Raw genomic sequence first — 17,853 nt, forward strand, 5'->3', positions numbered from 1 at the left:
GTGACCTCACTGAGGTAACAGCTGCTGTGGTGGGCATAACTTGCACGGTAACTTGCTTGCTGTTGATGAGGGTCTGAGGGGAGCTCCTGCAAATCAGATCAGAAAAGGATCCCAACAGCTGAGCAAGGGTTGCCAGCCTCCAGGTGGGGCCTGGAGATTTCCCAGAATTACAACTCTCCTCCAAATGACATACATCAGTTGCTCTGGAGAAAATGGCTGCTTTGGAAGGTGGACTCTGGCATTACATCTCTGCTAAGGTCCTTCCCCTTCCTCAGGCTCTAATCCCAAAATCTCCAGGAATTTCTCAACATTGTTAGCAACCTGAGTTCCTTCCCCCTTGCTCTCCTGCATAAGTGCACATCGCTTTTCCACACACGCAGTTCCCTGTGCCAATGTTTACATCGTTATCTCTGTGGAAGTGGGCTCTGCTAGGTCAAACCAGCTGCTTTTAAGTGTGTGTTGCTGCCACTGCCTAAAGTGACAGGGCTACCTGCCTCCGTCCTGGTGACCACCTCCCTTTCAGGACTGCCGTGCCTGCTTGCGAGGAAGGGAGGAGCGTTTAACGCACAGCGCACCACCCCTGAGGCGCTGGCCACCAACGGAGGTGCCTGAAGGACGCAGAGAGGAGCCAGCTGAGAAGAACCGCGTGAACTCCTAACTGCCCTTCTCGCCTCACAAGCGCCGCAAAGCCCTCCTCGCTGGGCCTCCACGCGTTGCATGCTGGGGGAAGCCTTTCCCCATCCGTAGCGTCCTCCTCCTCCCTAGCAGGCTCGATCCTCCCCTCTTTAGACTTTCACGCGGGTTTGAGAATAGCAGCCAAAAAAGAGAAACTACAACTCCCGCTATGCTTCGCTCCGGTATCATTTCTGGGTTGTGTGTAGAGACGTGTATCTGTCATGTGACACAAGAGGGCGGAAGGTCGGGTGCCTGTTGGAGCTGAGGGGAGAGAAAGGCGTCGGCCTGGCTCTTTCCGCCCGTGTTCCCGAACAGGGCGCAGGACGATGAAGGCCGAGAGGCGGCGGGTGCGGCGGAGGAGGAGCCCCGCCCGCGGCTGTTCCGGCGGCGGTTTCGCTTTTCCTTCCGCCGCGGTGGAGGCTGTTCCGTGGCGCTGGTGACTGGAGGCGAAAGGAACCCGGAACGCCCCGCCCCTTCTTGGAGGGACCGGCTGGTGGCAGGTAACCCGCTGCCCTCGAGGCTCCGTCCGCGCCTGAAGGGGACTGCCGGCCCCCTGGCCTCCGTGCCGCAGTCCCCGCCGCGCGCGGGCTGTGTCTTTGCGCCGGAGCCCCTTCTCTCGGTCCCTGATGGCCCAGCGTGGGCAGCGGGGCCTCTGGGACTTGCGTCTCCCAACAGAATCTTCCTTTTTCTCTCACCGGGGTGAACCCGGGCCCTTCTGAAACGGCAGAGCTGGCATGATTGCACGCCCCTCCATCCCTGTTCATAGAAAGCCGGCAGACAATATCCCGCAGAAAAACGTCGAGCCTCATCTTTCTTCTCTCAGGCAGCCTTTTTGTGTGGCGGGGTAGTCGCCCATAGGAGCCCCCCTCCTGCAGCCCGAAATCCGTCCGTTGCACCCCTTTTTAAAGCAGGTCTTTCCTTCTTTGATTTTATATGCTTTTCTGCTCTTTCTAGCTTGTCCAGGCCAAGAGGCTTGAAAGCTGCATGCAGTGGTGGTACAAACTTCCTGTATGCGTGAGGATTGTTGATGTGCTTCTTGTGCCAAAGCTGGGTACCTGGATGATGCTATGCCTGTAACGTGCTATGTGGAAGTGGCTTCCATTTAAAACATTTGCAAAATGACTGGCTTAATAATGGCATCTATATTTTCCATCCAGGTGTTACCCTTGACCAAAGAGTGGTACACTCCTATCTGGGATGGTTGTTTTCTTCCACCGAGTACGCAGCGTTGGGAGAGAGGCATATGAAGTGCTGAGGGAGGAAGGGGACACCCGCCTAGCCAGCCAGATCAGCTGACTCCACTCTGGTGATCGATGGGGTAACAGATGCTGCAGCTAGATCACCATCGCATGGACACTCAGTGGAAGAGGACAACCATCCCAGATAGGAGTGTACCGTTCTATACAGGTGTAAAATATGATTTGTGCATGAAACATATTTTCCCCACACTATCCCCATTTATTCCTCTAATGACTCTTAAAAACTCAGTTCTTCATATAAGTAGTCCCAAACAGATTAAGCTGCAGATATTTCACTGTATGTATGCCATGTGCAGTGTTTGCTGGAGTTCTTCTCTATGAATACCGGTGTGTACAAAGCAGTTTTTATTTACTTCTCTGCTTTCTCCAGAGCTAATGCTTCTTATCGGAGATTTCCTCTTTCCTGTTACCTAGGCTGTTACAATTTCTCTTTTCCCTCAGATCTGGAGCCATCCCCCCTGCCAGTGGATGTTCTCTGCTTTCTAGTCTGCTGGTTCTGTAGACCCTAAAGAACAACTAGTATCTGTGACTTTAACCAAACTAATTTCATTTGATAGGCAGTTACAATTTTTGTAACACCACTACTTAAATGTATGCTGGTAAGATGCAACCAGGAGAGTGACAGGTTAAGAATCTAGCAAAAACTGCTGTAATCTATCTCTGTGGTAATCCTTCATATTGGTATTTTGTAAACGGGTGGTATTGAATCAGCTATGGGGAAGTCCAGTGGTAACTTCTTTGGGTGGAGACTTCTGAGTCCTGTCTTTAATATAAAAGAGTGTGTTTCTTAGAAAGTAGCTGTTGCCAGACATCAAACCTGATGTGTGTTCTGATAGTGTGTTAAAGCACATAACTGTAGCATTGTTCATAAGGGCCTGGTAAGTAGTCACTGGTTTCTGAGAACAGGAAGTATAAAGTTTTTTTAAAGATGTATTTGCATAATGAACTGATGTTTGTCTGTCACAGATCTATCCTGTCCTTTCTCCAAGGAACTCAAGATAGCATACCTCTTCTCATTTTGTCCTCACAACAGCCCTGTGAGGTAGGTTAGCTGTGTGTGTGATTTGCAAAATGATCTTCATGGTAGCCTGGGGATTTGGCTTCATAGACCAAAGTCAACTAACTACTATCCCATGCTGCAAACAATTCAATTTAGGATATTTAGTGGAAGAAAACACAAAATAGTTTTCATTATCCAGGCAACTAGCTTTGGGGAGAATTCAGCCTGAGAGGTTGGTGGGGATGGCCAGTTGCCTGGGAAACCACCTCTTTAAAATGATTGCCGTGATCTTGGTTCTTTGGCCATATGAGGCCTTTTGGCTTTGTGGGGCTCCACAGTGAATGAAAATATGCTTCACAATCCCTTATAAAGAAAAATAGTTCCAAATTGTTTTGATTCAAAAACTGAGATACGGCATGCCTATGCCTCTTGCCCAACAGCATAGTAACCATATTTGTATTTATTTGATTCTTATGTTTTCATTTGTGAGCACTGAGGTTAAAAATAATTTTTTCTTTACCTTTCATTTTGTGGTAACATAGTATTTCCTCTTGGACTTATGTGCATGAATTGATTTGTCTGTATACTATTATCTTTGAAGTTCAGTATATTTGTACCGTAGTTAATCTCATGTTCAAGGTAGCTTTCCAGATTTTTTTTTTAAATCAGTCATGTATTTGGGAATGTTCTAAATCATGATTCACATCTAATAGATTCATATCTAACAGATATTAAATTGTACAGATAGCTCCAAAAGGGTTTGGTAATATGAGAAAATTTCTTTAGACACTTCCCCCCCCCTCCCTAAACTCTGAGATACTAATTTTAGACCATATTGCTGTTCAGAATTCAGACGAAAAGAAAACCAGATGTAAATCATGCATAATGGCAGAGTAAAAGTTCAACACAATGCTGAAGCTGCGTGTTGTTTTAACTTTGAGTTGGATCCAGGCTAAATAGGCAACCTCCACTGATTCCCCCTTCCCATTGTAGCCCCCTCCCACCCCCACCTGCCTGGCTGTCCTCAGGATCCCCTATCCCCCAGGAACGGTATTTTGTGGATATCTGTGGGAGGGATGAGGCAAGGAAGTTCCATACTGCTGATGAAAAAGTTATACTGGATCCAACCCATGGGTTTTCAGTTGCCCAACTCTGATTACCCCTACTTTTTATTACTACATTAATAAAACATCTAGAAATATGACATTATGAAGTGGTCAGTTGTCTGCATTTTTAAGCATATGCAGTATTTTTATAATATTTTTATTCAGGTGTCATGGATGAACTAGCTGAAGATGATATTGATATTTTGAACCATGAAAAAGCAGACACTCATAAGAGAGATGAAGAAATCCCTATTCCAATGTATACGGGAGAAGAATCTGTTGCTTCACATTTTGCACTTGTCACCGCTTATGAAGATATCAAAAAACGACTGAAAGAGACAGAAAGAGATAATTCTTTCTTAAAGAAAAGAGTAAGGTGGCTAGAAGAAAAGGTAAGTAGTTTTCTAACAGTATTACAGAGATGTGCTTTTTCCTCCAAACAATGAGCTAAAGTTTGTCAAAACAGTAATTGTTAAAATTCTAAAAAAAGAAAAACATTATATGCTTATAGTTCCTTTCTTTAGCTATGGATAAAATAACTAGAAGGGAGGGGGAGAGGGGTTTTCACAATCTGGCATCTGTGCCATTGCTTAATGCTGTGAAATAAACTGTCAAAATATAGTTTTAAAATATTATTTAACTTTCGTCTTAAATTTGACAATAATTGGATAATAGTGAATCTGTAACCTTAGCATGTATCTCTAATCTTTTAGCTTCTTGGCTCCCATTTGGAAGAAACCACAAGCCCTGTAGGCCCTCAGCAGGTTAACAAAGCCTACGAAGCTTATCGAGAGGCTTGTATTGAACGAGATAATCTGAAAAGTAAATTTGATAAAATGGTATGTTTCTGAAGAGGCTTAAAATGAATCTAGCATGGTACCTGGGAGTGGTATAGAAAGGCTGTTGTGATTTTATAGAGTTGGTTGGTTGATACCTGGACACTGGTTCAATTCGTTATTTAAAACTTTGTGTGAGATCTAGCTGAAATAAGCACTAAGTCTTGTTGATTTCAGTGAAAAAATTAAGCATATTAAAATTTCCCCATAGAAACCAGACTTAAAAGTACCTACAATATTGGAATCATAGTCAGGGTGTGATTTTTTGATTTTTTTTTTTGTAATTTAAATTTTTCTTCAGGGAAAGAAATCTGAAACAAAAATGAAATATTAGACTTTGGAAATGATAATGTTGCATGTCCAGGTTGTTGATTTTATGAGTAAGTGTGCAGCTCAGCAAGAAGTGATAGGTTATGTAATTAAATTATAAGCCTGACACAGAGGTTTCAGATTACAGAAGCATCTTAAGAGTTACAATATGCAGCAAGTGTCAATATTTAAAAAAGGAATCTTGTTAATAGTGATAATACCAGGACCTACAGCTGCAGTTCTGTTGTGCCCAATGAAGATAGAGAAGAGATAAAGCAAAGAAAACTATAACACCAAAGTTGGAAATAATGTTGGAAGGCATTCCAGGAAGTTTAACTCAGCTTGACATTTATAGATAATGTTGGGATTTGATGTTGTGCCTTCTCACTTTTCATGGAGTGCAGAGCTATGGCATCTGTCCGATTCTGATTTGGTAATGCTTTAGAATTGATAGAAAACAAACATCTGACAGTGTGGCCATCATGAAGAGCTAAGTTAGCTGTGTGTGTAGTCTTGAGAATTCAGGCTTGTGGGGCTTAACAACTGGCAAGCCTTGACAATGTGTTCCGTTCTCAAATTAGATGAAAGAAAGCGCAGAATCATTGAAACTTATGAATGAGCAGTTGCAGTCTAAAGAAGTGGAGCTCCTACAGCTGAGAACTGAAGTGGAAACTCAACAAGGTGCCCATCTTCTCATATAGAATATAAACGTACATGTCTGTCTACAGTATGCAGAACTCTGTGGTTTACTACCTGTTGTTCAGCTAATGCATTTGCTTTATGTTAACAAATTATGTTGTAGTGCATTAAGTAGAAGCAAAGCTAAGTGTACTGGCATTTGATAGTGATATCACTTTCATTTTGACTGTATATTACCAGAATTTTCTCTGCAAATAACTTGAGACTGTATTTGGAGAAATAAAGTTACTTTTTATTTGCTTCTAGTTTAATTCGATGTGTACATGATAACAGAAACTATATAGTGAACTAGATTCTGCATTTTTGTATTATTGCAAGGCTGTGCAAAATCTCCTTTCTCTAAGAAGAAAATTTCCTAAATGACTGAAGGGATGATTTGTGGCTTGAAAAAGCGGTCATGTTTGTTCTATCACAGTTGTTCAGGTGCCAGGTGTGGCCCCAGACTATCCTTTGAACCCATTCCCTAGGCATGGGAGGTAAATTGCTCAGTGGAGCCATCCAAAAAACCTGTTCTCTATGCAGCACCAAAGTAAGTGTTTAGACAGCTTGTTGAAATGGGTATGAGGCAAAGGAGAGAAGATATAGCTGCTGAGAATAACATTCATTTTATATACTGCCCTTCAGGACAACTTAACACCCACTCAGAGTGGTTTACAAAGTATGTTATTATTATCCCCACAACAATCACCCTGTGAGGTGGGTGGGGCTGAGAGAGCTCCAGAGACTGACCCAGGGTCATGCTGCTGGCTTCAGGTGGAGGAGTGGGGAATCAAACCTGGTTCTCCAGATTAGAGTCCCCCTGCTATTAACCACTATACCAAACAAGCATTTTTTTGGGAAGCAGTTGTCCTCATATCTTAAAGATGATTATCTTTTCAGTTTGAGAACAAAGAAGTTGGCTGTAAGTACCCAGAAAATAATGTCTGACAATAAAAAGGCTGAACATTACACACTCAAATGAGGGCTAAAATTTATGTGATGACTCTGGAAGCCTGAAAACTAAGTTGGGAGAATTAGTTATACATATTCTGATGGATATCCAGAAACTAGGTGGAATAGTGTATCTCTAGATATAGATTCAACGAAAGGAACAAGTAAATTGTGTTGGCATAGGTGGTGTACTTTCTCCCCACCTTTCCATTTATGATTGCAAGATGCAAAAAAGAAATCGAGAGAGAGCCTGGGAACAAAATGTAGTAACACGGATAATTTTCTAGGAAAAAGGTACATTTGTATCACGGCAGACAACATTTCTAGGAATCAAAAAACTTGGAAGAAATTAAAATGGGATTTATTGCCATGGGTACCAGGTTTAAGTATCCAAATTTGTGAAGCTTAGTTTTGTCAGTGGCTATTAGTTATACTCCCTTTAGTGGACTCATGGACATGATGGTTCTGGGACAAAACGATGGATGTAGGCTAGCATGCTCTGCTTGGAAACTTCCAGAAGCTTCTGGGTGATCACTGCAGAATATATGCTCCTCAATAAGACAGATGTGCTCTGATTGTTTGATGTAATTCTAATGCAAGCTCTTCTGTACCCGATCATGGCTGCTTCTAAGCTTACAATTTCATATAGGTATACATTTTGAATATAGAAGCCTGTTTTGTAATGCATGAAATGCTCATTTTTAAAAGTCTGCTGGATTGGAAAGTTGAGCTGTTTCCATATTAGGCAGACAAGACATTTCATTTTGCAAAATATCCATGTCCATATATACTTATAAAGTTTAGAGCTAATTGACATTCTTTAATAAAAAGTGCTTTTGTTTCCGGTAGAGTATGGAGAAGCTAATGAGAGAAATTTTGGGAATGGGTTTGGGAAAATAAACGTGAGAAATTGTATGGTGAAATAATTATATTAACATATTTCAAAATTTGAAATTATAACAAGTCCATGCTGCTTAGTGTTGTAATATACTGTGACTGAATTATATCTTGGCAGTGATGAAAAGTCTGAATTGTAATCCATCCAGCTGGGAAATAGACAAGCTGAATAATGCCCTTAAGGTACACAGTTTGGAGAAAGATTTAGAGAATCTGAAAGAAGAATGTAATGATCTTCGAAAAGAATTAAAGAAATCTATACGAAAGGTATTACTGCATATCGCAGTCTGATACAGAGATGTGAAATTATAAAATTAGGTATACTTGTACAACTGAATGTTACGAACTATATCCCAATTGTTCAGTTCCTTTAAGTCTGTCTGAAGACACTTTAAGACTTCTTTAACTGCTTATTAAGTCCTTTCCAGTTCAAAAGGTGTTTGCCATGTGATGTGTGGTGCCACTTTCTAAAAAATGCAAGCTCCAAGCCCCCCACCCCCTAGGCATGTAGAAGCAGAAAAACTGATACCAGATGAGAAACTCATGCAGAACATAAGTTTTCTTCCTCTTGACAATGTTGTTAGTGTTTTGCTTTGGTGAGGTTCTGTCAGACCTCTATTAGTGCCAAACTGAATATCCCCATTATTTAATATTGTTGTACTTAATACAACTTGGAATGTTAATGACAGCAGATTTCAAACATTCAGAGGTTGCCGTTATCCAAATTCCTGCTGTCTACTTAGAGCTCAAGAAAATCAGAGAGAAGGGGAATTGGGAGGTGTGACTTGGCACATAAAAAAGTAAGATAATGTTGGGTTACCAACATCTTGGATCCTGGGTAGGTTCAAATATCAAACAGGTGAAGGTGGTATATTGGTTAACTCCGTTCCCATGTGGTTGTCTATATAATCATGCCGGTAAGTTTTCTGGTACAACTCTTTCCACCACCAGTTTCTGGACACTCTTCCAAAGCAACTACATATAAATGTAAACAAATGGTTCAGTACACTGTTTCCCAAATTAGCATTGTGTTAAATGTTTTCACTAATAACTTGTATGAAAGGACTGACACCCTGTTTTTAACAGAGCAGTCCTAAGAAGGCTTAGACCTTGATGTCTAAGTGGCTTAGAAGGGTGCAATTCTGTTTGGGATTGCACTGTTAGTATCGCAAAATCTTGGAAGTTTTTGATTTGTTAGTCTAGTTGCCTATTTCAGCAAAACCCTTTACTGTTAATATAAAGTTAATTTTGCTGAACTAGTTCATTAATAGCCTAAACTGGTTCTAAATAGCCTAAATAGTTGATTACATTTATTAATCCTTGTGTGTGTTCAATAGAAAGAGCTTGCTTTAGTCTTCATTCTCAAGTAGCAGAAACTAGCCTATAGTTGTAGATTTAAAGAAGCTCCACTAGATGGTGCAAAATGCAAGATAGTGGGATGAGTTGAGTTTAGTCTGGGTTAACAATAGGAGAACTGATATTTCTCAAAGTTGAAAGTTTTCTGAAATGGGCAAATAATTATTGCCATTCCGGCTGATTACTACAGTGTGATTCACATGGATCTACCCTTTAAGACTGTCTGGAAGCTAGAATTGGTTCAGAAAGCTGTGGCCAGAATGCTAACTGGAGTGGGTTATAGAGACCGTATCGCTTCAGTGTTACTCTGTCTACACTGGTGCCCAATTTACTTCCAGGCCCAATTCAAGGTGCTGATATTGGCCTTTAAAGCCCATATGGCTTGGGGCCATCATACTTTAAGAACTACCATCTCCTGCGTGACCCGTTCCCTCCACTCATCTTCAAAGGCCCTGCTTTGGGTGCTCCTGTCACCTGAAGCTAGACAAGTAACAATCCAAGAAAGGGCCTTTGTGGTCATGGTGCCAAAACTTTGGAACTGCCTCCATAGGGAGCTTCATTTGTCCCCCTCTATTGCTGTCTTCTGCCAGCGGGTGAAGACTTTTTGTTTTATTTGTCATACCCCCCAATAACTGTTACTGGTCTTCTTCCCTGTTCTTGGTTGTGTGTGTGTTTTTTTATTGTTTTTGTACTATTTGAATGTTTTAAATTTTTAGTGCTTTGATGTTTACCACCTTGGGGACCCTATTTGAGTGTAAACGTAGCATGCAAATGCTTTAAATAACTAGATGTAGATTTAAAATAAAATAACCTTAAATAACTAGCCACATTATTCATGAGCAGTTCTTTGTTCCATTTGTTTCTCTATAGAAACTAATGAACCCATCGCCTTATTACTTGTTTGTTTGAACTGCTATGTTACTTAAATTTCTCAATTCGTCCCACACTGTACAGATGAAGGTTTCCTGGCATCAGCTTAAAATCATGATTACTTGAGGATGTATCCTATTACAATTTAAACCCTGTAAGTTAGCAACCGTGATTTTCAGGAATCCTGATCAAAGCATGACATTTGGAAATTGTTTCCTATTGTTCACACATGTATGTATGTTTTACTGTACTTTACTAGGAAAAGCATAACTTATTTTTGTCCCCAAGTAATAAAGAATTTCTCAAAAGTCAGTTGTAAAATGTTTGTGTCTTTGCAGGCTCAGACCCATGAAGGAAGTTTAATAAATGGAGAGTTTTTACAACATGAGAGCATCCATAGGTACGAGGATCTAATTAAGTTGTTTGTTTTTGTTGTGGAATGAATGTGTAGATGAATCATTGGAACTAATCTGCAGTCTGAATTATTTAACTCCAAAAATGGCACTGCCTTTAAATGGGGGGTGGTAAATTATAAAATAAGCTGCTTGTGTTGCAAAACCTGTTAGAATTATGAGCAGCGTCCCTAACACTGGAGACAAACAATACAGAGCTTGAGCTATAAAGAATCCAGTATGTGTATTATAAATATATTGCAAACTGTTAATGGACTAATCTGATCCAAGCATTCTAGAACCCGGAGCTGCAGAAAAGCTGTTACAAATGATCCTCCCTCCCCATCTCAAGTACTTGCATGTTGAAACCCTTGGTGATGGGACTGGGCGCCTGCATGGTTCAGCTGTTGATTTCCTCCATGGTTCTCTTGTAGACAGTTGATGGCTCTTGAGAATTAACATTTGGTTCAGGTGGTGCTAGATAGAGATGTAAGATTTCCAGAAGCCATGTGGGAAAAAAACAGTTCCCCAATTGGGGGCGGGGGGGGGGAGATAGAAATTTGAGGGGGAAATTGAAATACATGCAGTACTAAGTTTCCAGGCAAACCTAAACCTGTGTTGCTGCTTCAACATGCATATATAATTTATAATTTAGTATGCATATAAAATTACATTAATTGACATATTGAAAATACACCCGATACTAGAGAAAGAGATGCAAACCTGTTATATCCAATAATGTCTTAGCACATACAGTTCCAAAAGAAAAATGTTTCACAGGAGTTTCTTCAGTTTTCCCCCGTTTCCTAATTTTTTTCAGTGGAATTTTTCCTGCCTTTTTCTGGCTTCCACATATCTAGTAGTAGTTTAAAGTGTTGATATCTACAGAATTTGGTGGGGGCAGGGAAGAGGAGGAATAGCAGCTTCTCTTTATGCAATCATCACCAGGTGCTGATGAAACCAAACTCATAGTGCATGTTGAGAGGAGAATCAGTGAACCAACTGTTATGTGACAAAGCAGGGATTCCCGAGCTTGTTTCTAACCATAGCTGTGCTTTAAAAAATTGGAACATGTGTAAGATGTTACATAGATGTGTATTATTTCTTGACCATTATTCGAAATGGTGCTGGAGGTTTGTCTCACCAATACCTGTGAATGTTACAAGAGAAATCTGTGCTGTCTGGCATAACAGCAGAAATGTGTGCAGTCTCCACCAGTAATTGCCTGCTACTTCTTAAAACATTGTCCCAGCAAGAAGGGGGTGAGGCACAAGGCACACAAAACACATAGTACTGTGAGCACCATAGTAAACTCTTCCTTCAGAGGATGAAGGGCACTTTGACTCTGGAAAGCTCATACCCTGGAAATCTAGCTGGTCTTTAAGTCGCTGCTGGAGCCAAATCTTGCTCTTCTCTGATAGACCAACATGACTACCCTACTGAAACTTGTTTTCAACAAAGTATTGCATAGTTAAAATCATTAAATCTTTATATACCGAGGAAAGGCCTCAAGGGTTTGAGTCTGTCTGTTTCCTGTCTCCAGCTCTGTCCTTTCCTTGTTTTCCGCATGAGGGAGAAATAGGACTTGGTAAGAAGAGGTAGTTACTTTGTGGCTGGCATTAGAGAAAGCTAAAGAACAACAGAGAGAGAGAGACTGTGTTGCAAGCATTCATTTAATTGGGTCGCCAGAATCTTAATAACTATCAGTGTGTGTGTACCTTTCACTGTAGCTGCTCAGCTTAGTTTGCAGAACAATATTTAGTGCCACTGTTTGGTAAAACGTTATTGGATTTATTAGAGTAAATTTATTTTTAAAATCAGGGCTCTCAGAACAGTCCTGTATGTAAATTATCATACACATGTTTTACATTGCAAAACTAACAATTTTATGTAATTCCCATTGACTGTGAAAACTAGTCCACAGTTCTGTTCACACCCAGAGGAAATTCTTTGAAGTGTGCATTTGTACACAGGTATCTTTTGGTTCAGTATCATTATCAAAATTCACTTACCTAATATTATTATAGTAAAATATTTTATATTTATCAGCGGCACAGGAGTTTCTCTGATTGCATAGGAATTGTTATAGTGGTTTTCGTGTTGGTAAAAGGAGTTCTGACTTGATGAAGCCTTTATTTTTGGTAGTGAATTCTTGCTGCTGTTATAACTAATTTTTATAGTTAAAACATTATATATCTTCATTACATACTGAACAACTTAAATAGCAAGAGGGAAGACGAATATTAATGATGCAGGAAAATTTGGTCTTAAAGGAAAGCAAACTGATCGAGGAAAAAGGTAAATAAGTGTGAGATGCAAAATAGTAAAGAGTCCGGTAGCACCTTTAAGACTAACCAACTTTACTGTAGCATAAGCTTTCGAGAATCACAGTTCTCTTTGTCAGATGCATGGAGGGTAAGAAGAAATTGGTCAGATATCTGGAGGGAAATGGAAGGCTGAATTTATGTGGACTTAGGCTGATTTAGCAAAACGTTTTAAGTTACAGTTTTCCAGCTCATGCCTTGGAATCTCAGCTCTGTGCTGCACCTGCTGCTAACTGCTCTGCTGTGTGTGCTCATTGATTTTTAATCATCCTTTTATAGAAAGGGCAGGGCACTTGACAAACACAGCTAATGAAGGCATCTCAGTAAAATCTGAGCTCTTTGAAATAGCCCTTACTACTTGTACGTTGAAGCGATAGCTTTTTTGCAGTGAGCCATGGTGCTGCTAAGCTTTGCTAGAATACTTACTTTTTCTTTGAGGTATGTTCTGTAATGCACAGTGGTTATAGGAGTTATAAGCCTACTGAAATTTAACTTAAAATGTGTTTCAGTGAAAACCTTCAGCAAGCATACTGGGAATTGAAGAAGGAGATGTCTAATCTGCATCTGGTGACTGAAGTGCAAGCTGAAGTGCTGAGAAAGCTGAAGCTGATCCCATCTGCAACCAAGAAAGGCAAGCCAGAGTTTGCAAGATGAGGTCTTGAGAACATAAGCCACTGACCTAAGCTCTGCTGTTCTAGAGAGCAGCTAGCTATTGTATGCCTTATCAAAACCTCATCACTTGATGCGGATAAACCCCCCATTTTTTAAAGCACCAGCCTTCCATTTTCTGCTTTAACTTGTGTCTCGTACTGGTAAGCTTCACACATAAAGGTGTTGCTGATGGGGTTTTTTATGCTGTATTCTCTTCCCCTTGTGGCTTTTTTCCTCACTCAAGTGTTGCTTATTCGTATGTGGCTGAGGTGTTAAGTCTCCTTGCATCTGACCTTTTACCACAACTACTTCATATTAGAAAAAGCACCACAGATATTTCATTGTTCAGATGCATTCCTTTACCCAGTGCTTATTTAAAAATGTGCATACTACATTTTTAACCTTTTACTGGGGTGACTTATTCATCCCCAGCACACTTCATGAATTCACATATAGAGGACATCTATAATACATAGTAAAAAAAATCTACATGTAGGTAAATAACTTGACAAACACACAGCTACGTGTGTGTACATATATGAAAAGTCATACATGGAAAGTCTTGGTATCAACCCTAAATACTGTAAGATCATCAAATATGATTACCTACCTGGGGATGACAGTTGATATGAAATACTGCACTTGAGAGTTTACCTTGTACCTAGAAGCCACTTATGGGTAAGGCATGGCTCTTGGCACACACTTTATGGGTTGGATCCAAATGTCATTTGGATCCAACCCATACATAGTGTGTGACTTATTTACATATTACCAGATGTCATCCTGTTCATGGACGGACACCTTTGGTTCCAGTCCTAACCGTGGGGTTCAATCCTATCTGCCAAAGCAGCTGCTTGAAAGCATATTTTGCTAATAATAATTTCCATTGTCATTGATATGTGGGGCTAGTGTGCATTGGGGCTAATTTAATTGGGGCTAATTTAATTGTATGTTAAAAGGTCTTAATGTAGACTTACACCGAGGCTATGTACCCATTTTTATTCTGTTTTTCTTCCAAGGAGCTTAGGATGGTGTACAGTATCATCCTGTCCCCCGTCCCGGCATTGGTTCCATCAAGAGATCCCAGGAGTTAATCTTGCTTTAGGATGTTTAAGAGTTTACTCAGCATTATTAAAATTGCAGTGGGAATTTCCTGCAAAGACATTAGGGATCTTTGATGGTTTTCTGAGTGGTCCATTTAATTGCCTAAGGAATGAGATACCTCTGATGAGAGAGAATTTTCCGCTACTTCTAAAACATAGATGTCCTTTTGATTTACCAAAAGCCAGATTTTCTTCTAGAACCGACAACGCCAGGACTTAGGAAGTTGCCTTTGGCTGTGCTGCTCTCTGTGCCCACCCAGCAGGAAGGAGAGAGACCTGGTTGTGGAGGAACAAGCAGCCTTCCAGAGGGCACTTAGCAGGAACAGACTGTTCCTTAATTTTCATCCACTTCTTTCTCTGGAAGACGCTTTCCTTATGGCACTGAACGTACCCCTCTGTGTTACAGGAGAGGAGTGATGCCCCCTTCGTTCAGCTTTTGAAGGGTTGAACATGAATTGCTGAGGTTCTTGAAAAAGAGTTGTGCAACAATAAAGTCGAAGGAATGGGCAGTGGCATTAGTAACAACTCCTGCTTTGTTCAATCAAATATTGATGGTGGGGGGGGGGGCAGTGAATCCATTTTGTGGACTCACAAGATTAACTAAATGTTTATTTCTTGCTGTGTTTTCTGCAGTCTCGTCCTGTACACCTATTCAGTGTATTGAAGACCTTGAAAGGGACTTCACAAATCTCCATTTTGCTGCTCCCAGTGCGGCGTGTAAGAGGCTGCTTGCACCAAATGACAAAGTTTTCAGCAGTGCTGTGTCTTCCCCACCGTATACTGACGAGAGACTTATCCCAGTTTGTAACTCTCCGTTTCAAGAACATAGCTCTTATGGAAAGAGCTCCCTGGAAGATAATTCTTGGGTCTTCCCAAGCCCTCCAAAACCTAGTGAGACAATATTTTGGGAAATGAAAAGTAAAACGTCTAACCTAAACCTTTCAGAAAATAATTTGGATCAGTGTAACCAAAACTGCTTACACAAGAGCTAAGAGCTTTAAGAGGAACTTGGTTGGGCTCCTGTGTGAGCAAGAGGCAAATAGCTAATGGGGAAGGAGGAGCCTGGTCACAAGTAATCCAAGCTGGATCTTAATTTTTCACTGTAGTGTGACTTTGGAAAAGGTCTGTTGAAATCTAAGGGATGGCATTCAATGTAAGTCTGCTGTATGTGAGTTTGCCCTGTTGTTTCTGATTGCACACCTGCAAATTGCTAGACTATTAAACCTCTGAGTAAAACAAAAGCTGTACACTGCAGCTGTGTGAATAACTTTGCTTTGGAATACAGTATGTTCAGACACTCCTTCAAGCTTTGAGAATACAGTCTTCTTGGGATTCTCAGGTAAAGCATGCAGTTGGAATGTGATTTGGTTTTTATCTCCAGGTTTGAAACTGTTACTGGTTTTTCATGATGTGTGGTATCTACCGGGAAGAAAATGTGAATGGATGAAATGTTGAGACGTGTGTACTAGGACTCTTAATTGAGAGTGTGTGCCCTCATCAGCCTTATTGTGAATATTGATGTAGTAGAATCTCTTTAATATGAGAGATTCTGTGATCTCATCAAAAATAGCATTCTGTACACACTGCTGCCTCTTGCGGCCCAACCAAAATGCAGTGACCATTTGGGTGCCTAATCTGCCAGTTACCAAAATCTTCATTTTATAATTTCTAAACCCATTAATTTTGCTTTGATGTGGAAACCTCCAGATGCCTTAATATAAGTACATATAACTTGAACCATCTGAAAGCATTGGCTGCTTTGATAACACATAACTACAATCTTAAATTCACAAGTGTCATATGTCCAAACCATTACGTACTTGAGTGATAAAGTCCCTCCCCATTCAAATATCTTTACTGCCCTGGCTTTTCTTATCAAACTCTAACATGGCTTAAACAAAGTATTTTGGGATTAAATACTATGATAGTGATTAGTTAGTTTGTAGTTAAGATTTAATAGTAAAATTTATTAATCCATATTAGCCTACTTTCATTGAAAGAAGAGTGGATGTCTTTAGGACAAGTATATGGATAGATTTCTAGAACTAGTTTTTCCCTGTTTCAATCTTTAAGATTCAGGGAGAAAATAGCAAATTATCACTTTGTAATTCTGGAAAAGTTGGATGAAGGCCTGGCAATGTAATACTGGGCTAACCTGATGTGTGACAGGATTGCATCTGATCATTCCAGTATTACAAAATCGTACCTTCTACCAGTTCCTCTTTGTTTCCACATTTGCACTTTTTACATTTGAATCAGGCCTAATATCTCTTTTTCTTTAATAATAAAAAATTCCCTGCTTTGGAGATGTGGAAATGTGGTTGTCTGCAGTATTAGTACTGTACTGCAACAGAAGAACCCATCTTCCTTTCCTTGCATTGCAGGTTAAAGATTTCAGTACTGGCTGCTTTATTCCTTTTCATATAGCCTGGAGAGAATTTTATCTGTGGAGGAGGAAGAAAGGATGACTTCTGTGTTAGTGAATGGCATACATAAATAATATACATGTCATTCACCAGATACTATGTTTTATCTCTTATCTTGCTCACGTATCTTGGCTTGTCTGTGATTAATGGAAATGGTGTTGGATGCTGGAATTTATTCTGACCAATGAACATAGCGGACTCAAGGGAGCACAATCTCCTGCAGAGTAATAGAACAAAACCCAATATGCATAAAATAAATCCAAGTCACTAGACTTTCGCTGACAGAACCAACTACCTGTGTAATAACAAAGCAACAGAAACAATTTCTCATGTGGCTACATAGCTCCAATTTGTTTCTCAAAGTTGCTTCTTTGGTTTCAGAGACATGGATAAAGAACATTCTCCAACCCACTTAACATATGAACAATGTACTGAAGAAATTGTCTTATTTTTAAATAAATTATTTTTGTTTGAAAACAGGGCTTTTTGTGACTGTGTGAGCGACATATGTTTGGCAACATTAGTACTTAGTGCATAATTTTACATCCTGGAAATCTCTACAAAAACAAGTGAAGTTTTTTAACCTTATGGCTTGAGAATCTTAGAAATAAGATACTGGAGGTTTAGACTGTTGCTCTTTCATCCTTATTGTGTAGAAAAATCAATCATGCAAAAATGTATGCTAATTATCTGATTGTCGTGTTAAGATTTTTTTTTCTCAGTATGGCATCTGGAGAGTTTAAGAGCAGGTTACACCAGCTTGTCGGACATTTTAAAATCATTTCAAGAAAACCACATATAAATGGTTTTCCTGATTAGGACACTTATATATGATGGTTGTTGGGGGTTTTCCGGGCTGTATTGCCGTGGTCTTGGCATTGTAGTTTCTGACGTTTCGCCAGCAGCTGTGGCTGGCATCTTCAGAGGTGTAGCACCAAAAGACAGAGATCTCTCAGTGACACTGAGAGATCTCTGTCTTTTGGTGCTACACCTCTGAAGATGCCAGCCACAGCTGCTGGC

The 17,853-nt window shown here is 40.3% G+C and overlaps 2 protein-coding genes across 2 annotated transcripts in view; one reads left to right on the forward strand and one right to left on the reverse strand.

Moving 5' to 3' along the window:
• Nucleotides 1-917: 917 nt before the first annotated feature.
• AZI2 (5-azacytidine induced 2) lies at nt 918-17,378 on the forward strand. Its single transcript, XM_054990886.1, has 9 exons — nt 918-1,175; nt 2,901-2,976; nt 4,206-4,432; nt 4,754-4,879; nt 5,767-5,866; nt 7,830-7,978; nt 10,276-10,337; nt 13,163-13,284; nt 15,041-17,378. The coding sequence occupies exons 3-9, from the start codon at nt 4,211-4,213 to the stop codon at nt 15,397-15,399; spliced, it is 1,140 nt and encodes a 379-aa protein (XP_054846861.1). The 5' UTR covers nt 918-1,175; nt 2,901-2,976; nt 4,206-4,210; the 3' UTR covers nt 15,400-17,378.
• CMC1 (C-X9-C motif containing 1) overlaps nt 4,344-17,853 on the reverse strand; it is a 65,002-nt gene continuing 51,492 nt past the window's right edge. The window contains exon 5 of the mRNA XM_054990884.1: nt 4,344-4,369. Within this exon, the coding sequence (XP_054846859.1) occupies nt 4,359-4,369 (11 nt within the window). The 3' untranslated portion in view covers nt 4,344-4,358. The remainder of the gene's footprint in view (nt 4,370-17,853) is intronic.

Source organism: Eublepharis macularius, chromosome 11 (assembly GCF_028583425.1).
Source record: "Eublepharis macularius isolate TG4126 chromosome 11, MPM_Emac_v1.0, whole genome shotgun sequence".
Classification (NCBI taxonomy): Eukaryota; Metazoa; Chordata; class Lepidosauria; order Squamata; family Eublepharidae; genus Eublepharis; species Eublepharis macularius.

Bases quoted from the DNA above. Each gene is read 5' to 3' on its own strand.
- AZI2 (XM_054990886.1), top strand. From the start codon at position 4,211: ATGGATGAACTAGCTGAAGATGATATTGATATTTTGAACCATGAAAAA. The intron at 4,433-4,753 runs GTAAGTAGTTTT...CTAATCTTTTAG, and splicing joins TAAGGTGGCTAGAAGAAAAG to CTTCTTGGCTCCCATTTGGA. The intron at 5,867-7,829 runs GTGCCCATCTTC...ATATCTTGGCAG, and splicing joins TGAAGTGGAAACTCAACAAG to TGATGAAAAGTCTGAATTGT.